The 15793-nt window shown below is 42.8% G+C and overlaps 1 protein-coding gene across 1 annotated transcript in view; it reads left to right on the top strand.

Moving 5' to 3' along the window:
• Positions 1-42: 42 nt before the first annotated feature.
• The window catches only part of KCNK13 (potassium channel, two pore domain subfamily K, member 13), a 55616-nt gene continuing 39865 nt past the window's right edge, over positions 43-15793 (top strand). The window contains exon 1 of the mRNA XM_014947014.1: positions 43-385. Within this exon, the coding sequence (XP_014802500.1) occupies positions 43-385 (343 nt within the window). The remainder of the gene's footprint in view (positions 386-15793) is intronic.

Below are 15793 nucleotides of genomic sequence, written 5' to 3'. Positions count from 1 at the left end.
CGTAGGGTGTCGGCGCGGCATCCCGGTCCCGCGGGGCGGAGGATGGCGTGTGGCGGCGGCGGCTGCTGCTGCTCCAGCGCGGGTCGCCTGAACGCGGACAACGCGCGGTTCCTCCTGCTGGCGGTGCTGATCGTGCTGTACATGCTGTGCGGCGCCGCCGTCTTCTCGGCCATCGAGCTGCCCACCGAGCGGGAGGCCAAGGAGCGCTGGGAGGAGCGGCTGGAGAACTTCACCCGCCGCCACAACCTCAGCCGCGCCGAGCTCCGCCGCTTCCTCCGCGAGTACGAGGAGGCCAGCGTGGCCGGCATCCGCGTCGACGACATCCGACCCCGCTGGGATTTCACCGGCGCTTTCTACTTCGTGGGCACCGTCGTTTCCACGATCGGTGAGCGGCGGGACCCGCGGAGGGGACGGGCGGGGGACGGGGCGGCGGCGGGGCGAGGGGCGGCCGGGGGTGCGCAGCCCCCCCTCAGCTCCCCCTCAGCTCCCCGGGTCTGCAGCGGGCGGCGTGCCGGTACCGGGCACGGTGCTGTCTCCCCGCTGCTCCTTTTCCCCCCGATCTCTCCCGTCAAAGAGGGAAGCTCCACGCTTGAGGAAAACCTTCCCCTGTGCAGCGCCCCAGAAGCGCTTGGAAGCCCGAGGGCTGGTCGCCCCCCGGTAGCGGCTGCCAGACTTTTCCCCGGGAGTTTCGATTCCCTGCGCGGGGGAAGCCGGGTTCGGCATGCGGGGATGGACTTCGGACAGCTTTAAACAAACGCTCTATGCCTTTAAATTCGGGGAAATCTCATAGCAAAGCTGAGGGCTGGAGGTGGGCGGCTTCACGGGCTGCAAGCTCCGAAGGGACCTTTCTGGGGATCTAGTCTGGTCTGGGCAAGAACCGTAAAATAGATTTTGTGGTGCAAAGTGTACAACTCGGAAGGGCTGGTTTTCAAACCACTCGGCTTTTTGCTCTTCTGGCTTTTTAAGGCAGAATCAACAAGTCGGTGGGCGCTGCTTATTTCGTTTGAGGGGAAAAAAAAAAAACCAACCCACAAACCAAAAGCCAAAGTTTGTTCAGGTTGAAGGAGCCTTCAGGGGAAGGAGGGGGGAGGAGGGGTTTGACCGAGAGTACATGAAGATGGAGATGGAGAGCACCGGGAGCTGACAGAAGCACCCCAGGGAGCCCGTGGGTGTCGGTGCAGGCGGCTGCGGGCAGCTAAAAGCCCCGGAGAAACGGAGATTGCTCTCGTTAAAGGCAGGCAATCTGATGTGCATTTACCGCTGTGACAAATGGGGCCGCTAAATCTTGGTAATGGCATCTCCAATTCACATCAGTCTCCCGCCACGTGCGAGACGCAGACTGAGGAATGATAGTGTTTAATTACCAACAGCCGTTCTCCATTAGCGCTCCTTCCCTGAAGGGGAGGTTTGAGATGCCTTGCTTCATGTGGGACCCGGGGGAGTTTGTGGTCCTGCCCTTCGTAGAATACCTGACACTTCCCAGTTGTTCTGCTCAGCTGAGTTTCTTGAGTTAATTTTGTTGTGAAAGGTGTCATCGGGCTGCTTTTATATTTCCTCAGGGCATCAAGATTTGGGTGGTTTTATGTCCTTAGACCCTAAGTCTGCAAGACCTGAGAACTATGCTTAAACGTTCTGCTGAACTGGTAATTTAAAGTAACTTACAACATTGCTAAGCTCATGTTTGTGAGCTGCTGTAGTTTGTTTGCCATTGTAACATGGTGTTAAAATACAGTGTTGATGATAATGTTTGCTACAGCTGTGCAATCGTAGTAAAGAGAGATGGTACCAGATCTCCACAGTCTGCCTGGTCCACCTCTGTTCTTAGAGGGGGTCAATTATATGCGACTTGTTTTTTTTCCTGATAGATGTTTGTCCAAATTTCCACTCTGAACCTGCGCTGTTGGAGATCCCACAACTTCCACAAGGAGTCCAGCCTTGTGCATTATTGTCCTCACCAGAAAAAAAGGCTTTCCTGATGCCTACCTGTTGTGGTGTGTCGTTGTTTTTGTTGTCCTCAGACCAGGGCGTGATTTCATTGCAGTTCAGTGACTTGCATTTTTTTTTGTCTTAGCATCCTTCGTACCCAGAGAACGGCCTCTTTGGTACTCAGACAGTTGTCCTGTGTCCCTTCCGTCCTCTCCATTCAGAAAACCACAGTGTTGTAATCTCCCTTAGCAGTAGTTCTCACACACATTAACTGATGTCAGTAATTCTTAACATTAACATTTATCTGATATACCCTTTTTGCCTTAACAATCTCATGTATCTGTGGTCTTGTTAACTGTATCTGCTTGTAAACACAAAAAATCCACTTGCCCACGCGCACTTTCTGGTAATTTCTCTGGCTTGCTGATTTCCATTGCCCACAAGTTAGAGCTCCATCAATGTTTCTGCAGTAAATGTCCACAAAAACCCTTTTTCCTTCAGTTTACGTATGGTCTGTAGACTTTGGCGATTTACATCCTGTCCCTTCTTTTGACCTGGCATTGCTGTTTTCTTCGTCTCATCAATGGTGTCACTTTCTCAGTGTCTTCTATCGATTCCATCATTCTTTCTGAATCCCCTCAGTAGCGTTGCACCTTTTTCAGTCACGACATCCCCCTTTCTTACTCTCAGTAGCATTGCTGCCTTGCCAGACTGGTGGTGCGTTTCAGATCTTCATCTTCACTTTTGGTGTTTTTATCAGCTGTATTGGGGTCCTAAGAATAGATTTTGCTTTACACCTCTCAAATCAATATTTTTGCTCTCTTCTTGGCCCTTTTCCGAATGCCCCAGTACAGCGCCCCAAAATTAATGTGTTACTCCAGCTGTGACCTTGCTAGTTCCAAGGAAAGCGGAAGGATTATTTCATGTGTTAATTAGTCAATGCTTCTGGTGGCTGTACACATTTCTACAGCTAAATAAAATTTGGTGCCTTCAATTAAAAGCACTTGTTCAGGAATAGGTACTTTTATGACATATTCCTAATATCATCTAACCTTCCACTCTCAGTACTATGTTATATAGAAGCTTTTGATTTAGCAGCTAAGTTGTTGTAAAAGCAGTCATCTTTTATTTCTAACCTTTTTTTTTATCTTTTTTTTTTTTTTACCGTTCTACTGGAGTAATATTTTTCTTTTCCTACAGTAAACAAGGTGAATTTAACCACCCTGATATACTTCTAAAGCATTACTCAAACATTACTTGTAGCATCAGTTGCCTTCTGGACTCTATCTGGTGAGAAATACCAGTGTGTATTTTTGGCTTTGAGAGGAAAGAAGAGAGCTTTGCAATACCTAAGGGAATAATCCTGTCTTTTTAATTAAGATTCACATAAAATGTTTGTCACCTAGATATCAGGGTGTGATATGAGTGCATCGAGTCAACGGGTCGAAACTATATATAACTAGTCTATTTTCGTTTGGCAAGAAAATACAAAGCTAAATGGAGCTGAACTAATAAAAAAAGAAATAACTCATCTTTTTTCAGTTTAGTAATTTAGAGTTTGTTCCATAAAAGCGTTTATTCCTATCCCTGCTCAGTCTGTAACTCCTAATTTTGATGTGCCTTTTACGTAGTGGGATCCAGCACTAAGTACTAAGGTTACCTGTACAATAAATGGAAGCATCAGAAATGTAAGGAGGTAGCCACAAATACCTGCCCAGCTGGGAGACCACCTGGACTAGCCAGGAGGTAACCCCAAGGAAGAACATGGGGTCTAAGCCTCTGCATCCCATGAAGGCAGGTGCCTAACTCTGACCCACCAGGAGGGTCTTGCATGTGTATAAGTGGGCTCCTCTGTTTCCGATCAGCCCTTGGCCACATAATCGGGAGGTTCAGGCTGGATATTAGAAGAAATTTTTTCACTGAAAGGTTTATTAAGCCTTGGAATAGGCTGCTCAGGGAAGTGGTTGAGGCACCATCCCTGGAGGTGTTCAAAAGATGGCCTGACATAGTGCTTAGTGACATGGTTTAGTGATGGTTTTTTATCAGAGTTAGGTTGGTGGTTGGACTAGATGGTCTTAAAGGTCCCTTCCAACCTGGACAATTCTATGATTCTGTAATATAGTGTCTCTTTTGCCTAGAAATTGGGTGTTAGTAGTACTGTCTCAGGATGTGAGAGATTGAAGCAACTTCTTTCTCAGCAAACAATTGAAGCAACATCCCTGTATCTCGGCAGAGTGTCCTCACCACCAGCCTGGGGAGTAACTTTAAGCAGGAACTCTCAGTATTTTCTATTCAAATTCTTCTGCGTTGCATAGAGTAATAAAATATTCTGCATACCAGAAAGTAAAACAAGATCCAACTCCCAGTTTGCATTTCAGTGGATGTTTATGTCATTTATATGGAGGGGTTCAGTGTTTGGTGGGTTGTGGGTGCTCAGCAGCTTTAGACAGTACGGCTGCAACCCTCAGCAGGCAGGTACTCTGGTATCTAAGATCCCAAGAACCTCTGTGGTACCTTGGGACAGTAGGGCCTCCAAGAGGTAGGGAGCTGCTGCCTGGGTGGTTGAAGTGGTGGAAATAGGTGGACACCACTACCCTTGAGCAATACAGTGGGTTACCATACTGGGATACGTGCAGCATCTAGAGCCTTCTCTACTCTTTGGAACCATTGGGTAAAAATAGTGACTTCAGTTGCATCAAATGAAGAATTTTCCAATGCATCAAGACGCCCTTATCTGATGTACTGCTGTTTCTGTTTGACTAACTTAACAAAGTCGAAAGGACTTTGTTTCCTTTTTCTTTTTTTTTTTAAAAAACCACCTATGCCCACCCCCTTCCATAGTGTGATCTTGATTAAAAGCTGTTTATTTTAACTGTAAATAGAATGAAATGTATCTCCTCATGAAGGCATACTCCTCAAAGTGATACGGCTGCCCTTTTCACAGGCGGATGGAGGTTGGAGAGGATCTCTAGATCCTCACTCCAAGCAGGGTCAGCTACAGTCGGTGCTCAGGGCTGTGTCCTGGTGGGGTTTGGTTATTTCCATGGATGGAGACTCCATAAGGGCAATTTGTGCCAGTGTTTCACCACCCTCACGGTTAAAGAGTGGGTTTTTTTTCTCCTGGTCAAATGGAATTTCCTGTATTTCAATTTGTTCCTGTTGCTTCTTGTCTTTTCTGCGTGAACTGTTTATAAGCAGCGAGGCAAAGGAGGAAACTCTGTCATCTTTGCAAAATGAGGTACGTTTTCTGGAGAAATTGTCGAGATTTTCCTGTAGAGAGTGACAAGCAGCCAGACAGTGTATTGCACGGAAGGGGTGGAAGGAGCCACAGCACCTTCTTTAAGCAGCCTGGAGAGGGTTGCTGGTGGGAGCATCATTTACTAATGAGGAATCCTGCGTGGATGAGGCAGCCACACTGCCCACGTTATGGCAGTCTGTCCTGGGGCCAAGGAGGGAGTGCTCATCAATGCCAGAAAAAGTGCCAATTTCCTCATTTTCACCTGTGTAAACGCAGCACCTGCTACTGAGTTACAGCTATGCAAAAAAAAAAAAACCACCAGAAAGCTGGGCTACTGCTTGTAGCCTTCAGCTCACCCTGATTTCACCGTATGTGGGGTGATCAAAGGGTGGCAACTCCAATGAATGTGCCATGGGCCAAGCTTACTTCTTATGTCACAGAGACCAAAGGCCGAGCCATCACCTAACCCTACCGTGCCTGTGCTATTTGCACTTGTACAGCACAAGGGGCTTTGTTCTCCTTAGCTAACATTTTTCTTCTTTAAATACTATTTCTGCTGCAAGCAGCCCTAATAATTCAAAACGACCTGCTTTAAGCCACTGAGACGTATCCAGGGCTCCCTAATCCCAGGTGGGACAATGAGATAAGCTCACAGGAGCTAGCATTTTCTTTTTCATGGATTCATTCAGTTTCTGAATTTTTCTAATCATGGATTCAAGTCTTCTCTTTCCTCTTCACAAGCTGAGACTTCAGGAAAGTTGTGTGTGTGCATCAAGTGTGTCCTACCATTTAGAGGAAAGCAATACAAGTCAGTGCTTTTAGTTATGCTCCTAACTGTGCCCCTCATTCATTAATAAAGTGTAATTGTCATCTCTCTACTTTACTTTATCCAGCCTAACACTGAGAATAAAACTGTTCTTTGATTTAGAGAGGTTAAGCTTGTTTTTATGCCCATAAAATGTATGGTTCTTTTCCCTGAATGTTAGATGTCTGATTGTGAACTTCAGAAAGCACCATCAGACCCTGAATCCTGTCCCTAGTTGTGTGTATGCATCAAGTGTGTCCTACCATTTAGAGGAAAGGATTACAAGTCAGTGCTTTTAGTTATGCTAACTGTGCCCCTCATTCATTAATAAAGTGTAATTGTCATCTCTCTACTTTACTTTATCAGCCTAACACTGAGAATAAACTGTTCTTTGTCTTAGTGAGGTTAAGCTTGTTTTTATGCCCATAAAATGCATGGTTCTTTTCCCTGAATGTTAGTTGCCTGATTGTGAACTTGAGAAAGCACCATCAGATCCTGAATCCTGTCCCTGTACGTTTTATTTTAAAGAGATCCCTCTTTTCCTTAAAAACAGTGGTGTGCAGCTGTTGAATGAAAGCAGTGTGATTGACGTTTCTGCCACAAGAAGGGGAGTTTGGGTTTCGGTTCCCTGCTTTGACCACAGCTCTCACATTCTGGCTGAAATGCATTTAGTGGATGGCAGTGGGTATAGAATGTTCAGTTTTAGGGATCCTTATGTCAAGATGCTTGTCACCAAAGCTACTCTCTGTGATGGAGACATTCCTTCTGAGGAGCCTGCCTTCTCCCTGGTATGATGTACAGAATCAGAGCGTGTAAAGACTTGATTACATTCCTGGAGCCACAAAGCCCCGAGTCCTTTCCTGGATGTAAAGTCGTCTTGCCATACTCCTCAGCCTAAGCACAAAGGTTACACCAGGCTGTTCAGATTCTCTTTCAGATAAACAATTAGGAAGAAGACATTTAGTTCCAGCAAGCTGTGTGGAAGGTAATGTATTGGTGGTTTCTGTGCGTTCTTCTATTGTAGATTGGCCAGAGGGATAGGAATACCCCAAATACCAATGCTGGTCATGACTCCTTGAGTTAGTGTGGCACCCACTCTCTCTTTCCTTTGAACGTACCACATCCTGCAGTCTCTGACTTGACCAGAATATTCCACTTGTAGCCTGAAAAGGTGGGAGACAGGTTACTGAATGTCTATCTGCCTTTGGCATACCTTAAAAACGGTAATTAGTTTCCACGATGAAAAAATATTCAAAGATCTCTTAGTATCCAGTGTAGAAAACTAGGAATTCTGATGAGCAGAAATAGTATACAAGAAACAGCTTCATAAAAATGTCATTGCAGTAATGATGTGTCAACAGTTGTATGGTGATAATTTAAAAGCGAAAAGTGCATCTGGCTGAGTAACTAACACTGAGGATGGAGATGAAATTTAGAAGGGAACATTTTGCTTTGAAATATTTCACGGGAAAGAAAATGAAAAAAAAGATAATAATGTTACACTGATTGCTTTGGAGGCTGTTTTCTCGGAAGGTATTGAAACAATCCTGCTGGCCTTCATTGTGTAAATAAAACAGAACAGGGTTTAATTTTTTACCAAATAATGCAGCACTTGCCTTAAGAGGACTGCACAGAGGGTTTTAATTAAAGATGAAAAATATCTCGCTCAATAGATGTCTTAAAAGTGGAGCTACAAAAGCGGAACAGCAAGGCTTGCCCCGCGCAAACAAGAGGAAACAGCAGCCAGAAATCATGAAATTAGAGGCAGCGAAGAGCAAGGAGGTTTATTTGAGGTGCAGGGAGCTGGCAGAGTGAAAAAAAAAAAAAAGAAGAAGGATGTTTCCTCTCTCATGTTGATACTTTTAGAAGAAAGTTTTGTCTGGTGTATATAAAAAAGTCTGTCATTAATTGTAGGTCATCTTTAAAAGTGCATTATGGTACTCTTGCACTGATAGTCCTGAGAGGCTACAAGACGTGTGTGCTCCGAGGATGAGGATGGGACCGATTCCTTTCCCTTGGGCCTGGGAGGGTGCCTCAGGAAAGGCACCTCTGGAGCAAAAGGCTTTTTTTGCTTTTCATTCCCATCCTTCACCTCTCTCCCCCTGTCCCTCCTCCCCTCTCCTTGGTTCTGTGTTTGCTGATAAGGGATGCTTAGGCTGGTGCTTTGGGGAAGTTGCAGGTTCACTATAAACTTTACTGAAATCTTTGTGTAATATATGGCACATCTGTATAAAGCAAAGATATAGGGAAAAATGTGCAAAGGAGAACAGGGGTTATAATGACCAGATGGCCACCGGTTTCTCTTATATGCAGAATGAAGTAGAAATCTTCAAACAAAGCAAACCACCTAATAATAGAAAGGAAGTATGGAATTAAATCAACCTGGAAATCCTTTTACAAGCAAGATCTAAAGAAGGTAGAAGCGTGGTAGCCCGGCATTTTCTCTCTTGAACAGGGGTTAAAACACAAGGTTGTAACGCACAAGATTAAGGGAAAGGCCAGGTCAGTTCTCCCGTGTCAATTGTATTACTTTGGTGAGTGCAAGAGTCTTCAAGTGATTGTCAAGTCGTCCAAGTTTACAGAAGGTATCTAAACCAGGTCAGATGAATTAATACATCCTGATATGTGTGTTCCTCATCCCTGACTAGAGACGACGGCTGAGGCGCCAAGTGCAAAGGTAGATATTTATACTGTTGGTGTTGAAATTTAGCTGAAATAAAACCCGCCCTAGAAATCTGAAGATGGGCACCCAGGCAGCAGCAGAACCAAATCAGCACAGGACTTTGCAAGACTGACTATAACTTCTCTGCCACAAGCTCTCTCTCTTAAATGAGATCAGTAAGTAGTTAAAAGCACTTTGAATTCTGTAGAGGAAGTTAATTTAATCAGTTACACCCTCTCAGGAAGATTTGGATGAGGTTTTTTGTGAGGAGCTGGCAGGATTCTCCAGGGAATGATCATAACAGGGGATTCATCTATTTACATGTGTATGCGCTGGGAGATGAGCACAAGTTCTCTAGCAAGTTTTTGAAACATATAAGCAATTTAAGAGGAAACTGTTCTAGATTTGACTGGCCTAGTGCAGAAGGCAACTTCTGTGACCACAGAGTGGCAGAGTTCATTATTTTGTAGAAAAGAAGGAGGAAGAACAGAAAACCCGGGGCTGAAGATGGGCACCCAGGCAGCAGCAGAACAAAAGCAACACAGCACTTTGCAAGACTGACTATAACTTCTCTGCCACAAGCTCTCTCTCTTAAATGAGATCAGTAAGTAGTTAAAAGCACTTTGAATTCTGTAGAGGAAGTTAATTTAATCAGTTACACCCTCTCAGGAAGATTTGGATGAGGTTTTTTGTGAGGAGCTGGCAGGATTCTCCAGGGAATGATCATAACAGGGGATTCATCTATTTACATGTGTATGCGCTGGGAGATGAGCACAAGTTCTCTAGCAAGTTTTTGAAACATATAAGCAATTTAAGAGGAAACCGTTCTAGATTTGACTGGCCTAGTGCAGAAGGCAACTTCTGTGACCACAGAGTGGCAGAGTTCATTATTCTGTAGAAAAGAAGGAGGAAGAACAGAAAACCCGGGGGTTTCAAGAGCAAAACTTTTAATCAACTCGGAGATCTGCAGCATGCAATCTTGAAGGAACCAAAACGAAAGAAGAAATTGGCCAAGGCAGGCTAGAACTTTCTGGGACAAAAGATAGGAATGATGCTGGCTCAAGTGATCCCAATGTAGAAGGAGGAGGAACTGTAATAAAAGACCAACATGTCTAAACTTTAACTTAGTTACTGATTTCAGTTGCAAGAAGGAAGCATATAGAAAGGGGATAGAAAATGAGATCAGTGGAGGCAAATAATAGGAGTAACATGGAAATGCAGGAACAGAATATGAAGTCCAGCCTCTCGAAACGTTGATGCTGTTTCAAGGGTCATGTGAACTCATTCATCAGCACAATACTGATGAGAAAGACTAAGAAAAATATTGGTCTTCTATATAGAAAAGAGGAAGAGCTCTCAACAAATGAGTCCAAGAAGGCTGAAATGTTTAATGCCTTTTTCTGCATCAGTCTCCTTAAAAGGTCAACTCTGAACTGATGCGTGGTACAATTAACACTTGTGGCAAAGGGGAAAGGAAAAGAACGGCTTAAAATTCCTAAATCTCTCAGATCTTTTCAAATCATTTAAGCCAACTCAACTGCATTCTAAAACATCCAGAGAAATTACTAAAGCGCTAAGGAGCTCTTTGGCAACTCATAGAAGGGGCTGAAATTGCAGGCAACTTACAATGGCAACTATTTTGCCAGTCTTTTAAAGAGGCATGTTGAGGGGAAGGAATTTAAAAAGAAAATTATAGCCCAAACAACTTAACCTTAATTTACTGAAAATTACTTGAATGGGTAATCAGATCAACTATTTGGAAACATCAAAATGGAAACAAGCAGTCAAGTAATAATCAACTTGAAATTACCAGAAGTAGATCTTGCCAAATGTAGTCTGTTTTGTTGTATGACAAGGTAACTAGCCCTGTGGATAAGAAATAAGCAACTGGTACCAGGTATTTTGATTTTAGCATGATTTTTGACATTGTCTTATATTTGATAAGCAACCTGATGATATGTGGTTGCAATGAATTAGCAATGGAACCATCTGGGAGTTGTATTAATTGACTGGTTTTCACTGGATCACTGTCAGAATAGAAGGATGGCTCCAAAGGGGTTCTGCAGGGGCCTGTCTCTGGTACAGAACTGTTGCTATGCCTTTGTAAAAAAGAAAAATTAAAAAAATGACATTGAAATGTATGAGGAAGATTACAGCACAATATTGTGCTGTACAATGTGCTGTGCTGGGAAGCATTGTCTGCAATACAGTTTTCAGATTTGGGCTGCCTCGCTTCGAGAAATGGGGTCTAGAAGGAAGTGATAGGCATGATCAGACATCTAGAAAACTGAACTTATGCAAAAATTGGAAGAAATCAAGGAACTTGCAGAGCTGAAAGAAGGGAATTAGTGAGGGAGAACATGATATGTGAAAATACAATGTTGGAAGGATAGAACACACTATATCTTAAGTGCATGACAGGTAGGACATAGATTAATGGACTTAAATTGCCACAAAGAAAATTCAGGTTACACATTTGAAGAAGTTTCCTAACCCTGTGAAGTGAAGCAGTTGCACAGTCTCCCTCGGAACACTGTAGAGATTTCATCATCAGTGTCTTTTACACCCAGGTTAACCAGACACCCTGCAATAATGGTGCCAGGATCTTTAGTTCCATCACTGGGCAATGAATGGACAAGATCAACTTTTTGTGCTTCTGCCAGAGCTTTTTCCCCCCCAGGTTCTATGATAGCATGTATTCATTATCCCTGTTATCCAAGGTCTTCATCACACTGCATATAGAATCTTGTCCTTTGGCAATTTTTCACTTGCATTTTTAGAACACAGATAAAAAGAATTTTGTGACAAATTTACAGGCAACCTCATAGATTTTATTTTTTTTAAACCTTCAGAAAACCAAAGCAACATTTTAATATTGGGATGAAACAGGCTTTGACATGTGCAATTATGTTACCCTGCTTAGTATACATCTCAAATTAAATAAACCTTAAAACAGCCTGAAATAGAACTGATCATGCACTGAGAAGCAATTAAAGCAGTGAAATCAGATATAACAATATCTTGACTGCTGCTGGAATGAAAAAAAAACAACGAACTGGGTAGCAGAAGATTCATCAAAACCATAGCTAAAAATAAACAGATCTTTAATTTGAAGAACTCTACGGAGCTAAAAGTACTTTGCTGGAAGTGTCTAGTTTGGCAGCTGTAATTAATTGTACCTCTTGCTGCTAGTGTCACATATACCTGTATGACTTAGAAACAAAGAGCAGGAGGCAAGTACTGTTACCGTCCTCAACAGATGAAGAATTAAGGCAATGACATTCTATTTAAACTGAGCAGTGAATATTCTCCACTGTGACCTCCACTTCTCCCTTCGTCTGCCACTTGTTCAAAAGAGAGACCTTGCAAAATAAATCACTGTTCACTTTAGGGCTCTTCACTTGCATTGTTTTCCTGCAGAAACCAGGGGATGGGAGGAAATAAAGGGAGGAAGGCATTGCCTTCAGAGGAGCAGGACATGGCTGAGACCATTGCTGTGAGATCCCATCTTTCAGACACAAACAGGTAGTAAGTCTCACAATTTGAAATTGTTGGAAGGATTTGGATGGCCAAATCCTATATTCAGGAGTAATTTAACACTAACTTTCTAAATGTCCATACACTTCCAAGCCAAGGCATTTTTTGCACAAAGCAAAGGCCACTCTCCAGTCTACTCACCTCGTGACAAGTTCTCCTCCTTGCTGTAATTCTGCTACTTCTGCCTAATATGTACTTCTCATAGAATCATAGAATGGTTTGAGTTGGAAGGGGCCTCAAAGGTCATCCAGTTCCACCTCCCACCAGACCAGGTTGCTCAAAGCCCCATCCAGCCTGGCCTTGAACCCCTCCAGGGATGGGGCAGCCACAGCTTCTCTGGGCAACCCATTCCAGTGTCTCACCACCCTGTCTATAGGACTCTCTATTCAGTGGAATTATTTCAGCTGATAAAGTGAAGTGAAAATGCACCATCAGTTAATATATTAAAGCTTTTTCAGCACAGTAAAAAAGACTTCAAAACAGAATTGTTTCAATATTAAAACTAAAAAAAATACTTTTCTATATGAACAGTATTCTTCGAAATGTTACTATATTATTTAGATCGCCAGAAAAAAATATTTAGGTTTATAAGATTGGGATTTTTATAGCATTCATGTGGCTTAAGTGTTCCATTGATTCACACTGCCATCCCTGAAGGAACACTATAGCTTGTGGAACTGTTTCAGTCTTCTTGACTTGTGAAAATTCAATATATGAGAAGGTGCTGTTGATTAGGAATACAGCTCAGGCTTCTTGCAACCTCAAACCAATTTTGAGTTTGAGGTGGTTTTGTTCTCACAGTAAGAATATTAATAAGACCCCCAATGTGATTTTTTTCACACAAAAGAAATGATGACTATTTCAAGTGTGACACTTTTTAATAAAAAGCAGTTCTGCTGAAAATTTGATAGTCTTCAGTTATAAGGAAGCTAAAGAAGTGGAAAATATGTATTGCTTCATTGTAAAACTGTAACATCATAAAAAAGCAATACAAGTAGCAAAGCATTAATTTTAAGTGTACTGAAGATGCAGACTAAAAAGGCTTTCTATTTTAAGCATGTATTTGCATGCATTTTGTACTTTCCTTGCAACACTCTTTTGCCGTAATTAGTCAGAACTTCACAGCAACAGCTGTCCAGCCTTCTTGCTAAAATAGACTGTTCCTCCTGTACATCTGTGCTCCTGGTTCTCTTACTTGTGCCAGCAGTTTATGTGGAGCCTGTACAGACAGCTGAGCTTCTCTGGTAGAAAATAATAGTTGCCACCGAACGGGCATGATACTGAATTCCCTGTTCTTAAGCATGTGCATAAAGTTACTTATATAGTCATTCTCAAAAATATTAAAGCTAGTTAGGGTAAAACTGGCACATTCTGTGAATTGCTCTGAAAATAAGGAAATGTTCTAGTTCAGTTAGAAGCAGAAACTGTTTTTTTTTCTGAAGTGCTGTTAGGGTTGACTTCTCTTTAAATACAACTTTTCTTCCATATTGCAGATTAATTCCTCTTTTTTTTTTTTTTTCTTTCTGTTCCTTTCTTTTGTATTCTCCCTACATCACATCTCTTTTCCATTCCCTGTATGCTGTGCAGTGGCACTGTGGTGCTGTTTCTTGTAAGGAAAAATTATATTTCATAATGGCCAGTTTCTCTCTTTTTCTAGGTAGGAGTTAATTTTGTTATACAGGCTGCCTTTCTTCCTTTCATCTTTTATGTGTAGTGCTTTAAATAGAAATTTCTGCCCGAAGAACTAGAGTGTGCATTGTCCATCTGAGGCTGTAATATTCCTCGTTCATAGAGTAAGCAGGTGCAAGCCTGGTCTGTAGATTAATGAGAAGGTCCTTAAGACTGTCCTACATGCTCCAGGGAGCAGTACTGGCCGTTCCTTCCTCTCAAGTGCTACTTCACCACAAAGTCAAACGTCCTTGTGCTGGAAGAGACACCACCTTCCAAATGAGCTGTAGACCAAAGCCCCATGTCCCTGGAACTGTCCTGGCACCCTCTGTAAGAGTAAGACTTCAGCATTGCCCGTATTCTAATTTGGATGCTTCCAGTAGGGGCAGGTAGAAGGAATTCTCCCCGTATTTTCAGCCAGACACTGTGTTCTGGCTGTTCTCTGGGACCTCACGAATCGCTGCTCGCTGTTGCATTAGTCTGGTTTTATGGCAGGACTGCAATAGCTCAGCGCTGGTGACAAGACACCCCTAGGTAATCTAAAAAAAAAATTTGGAAGGAAATGTGTTTCAGAAGTTATTAGTGTTAAAGTACTGCAAAGAAATAAAACATTTAGTCTGGAGGGCCCTCATTTACTCTGGAGGGCCATTAGTGACAATTTCAAGGTTCCTCACATGTGTTCCTTCCAATTTCTTTGCTTGGAAGCTAAAAAAGCAGAGGAACAGGAGGCAGCATGTGAGAGTTTTGTCATAACTAGATACTAAATATTATGTGATTTATGGAGCAAGAGCTGGGTCAGTGCTTTGCAAATTGTCTTTTTAGAAGGAGATATGCTTCTGTTTGTTAGCAGTGTTTTTTCTCTGTCGCTCCCCCAGAAGGAATTATCATCTCCAGCTTAGAGAACTGATTCAGGAGGCTACTAGAAAAAGAAATTAACTGGATGAGGTTTTATTGCAGAAACTTCGGAACTGTTTTCCTGATGTATTTAAAGTTGAGCATGTAAATAGCAAGGTGGGTGGGTTTGCAATCAGTTTAAAAGCCATCTTTTGCAGTGTATTTCTATGTGGATTGTAAAGTGTTTGGTTGCTCAAATCAAGGACAAAATACTGTTTTGTGAAATAACATTTTATTTAGTCTACAAGTCTATGTCATATCTTGAAGAGGCTGTTGTGCTGAAGGGCAGATAATTTTGAGATTAATTTTTTAGCTTACCAGAATTCAAGGGACTAAATTCAATGTTTTTTACCACCTGTCCACAAAGCCTTCTCACCCTAAAGAACACGCTGGCATGACTCAAAATACACAAGGAACAGATCTGCTCTGTTTACAAGGTGATTACGAGTCATGTTTCAGAGCAGACTTGCACTTCAAAAGTCAAATTTTGCTCTCATTGGATAAAACCCATCAAATATCACCCACTAGTACTAGTTTATGTATTTGCTTCTCCTGGAGTTCTTTTGCATTACTTCTGAGGCTCATTAACCCCCATAGCCCAACAGAAAAGAAGATGGAAGTCCTACATTTAATCTTCTGTCCATGCTCAAAGGCTCTGCAGTCAGCTGGGTATCACAGCTCTTTTCAAAGCAGGTGCCTGGGCAAAAAGAAGGCAGAAGTGAGGAGGAGGTGGCCAGTAGAAGTGGTCAAGGCAACTGTAGAGAAAAAGGACCTCCCTGTGAAGGGCCAGTGGGCTGGCAAGTGTTCAGGATGATGGTCACAGGCTTAGAGTCACCTGCTGATATTCAGCAGCAGCACAGGTCCTCACTGCCCCTTGCTCACTCTGAAGTGATCCAGCTGTCTTTTGGTGCTGCTGAATACTAAATGCCTTTGTCCCGTATTTGCAGATATTCCAGACATTTTGAAGACCTCCATCTGGCCAAAGAACGTGTTGCATATAGACACTTGCCTTTCAAGAATGAAGCTGTGCTCCAAGGTCTTTTGGCTTGCTTGTTCCCGGACT

This window comes from Calidris pugnax, unplaced genomic scaffold (assembly GCF_001431845.1).
Source record: "Calidris pugnax isolate Ruff unplaced genomic scaffold, ASM143184v1 scaffold127, whole genome shotgun sequence".
NCBI classification, from domain to species: Eukaryota; Metazoa; Chordata; class Aves; order Charadriiformes; family Scolopacidae; genus Calidris; species Calidris pugnax.
This window is presented reverse-complemented; position numbering and strand designations above follow the sequence as displayed.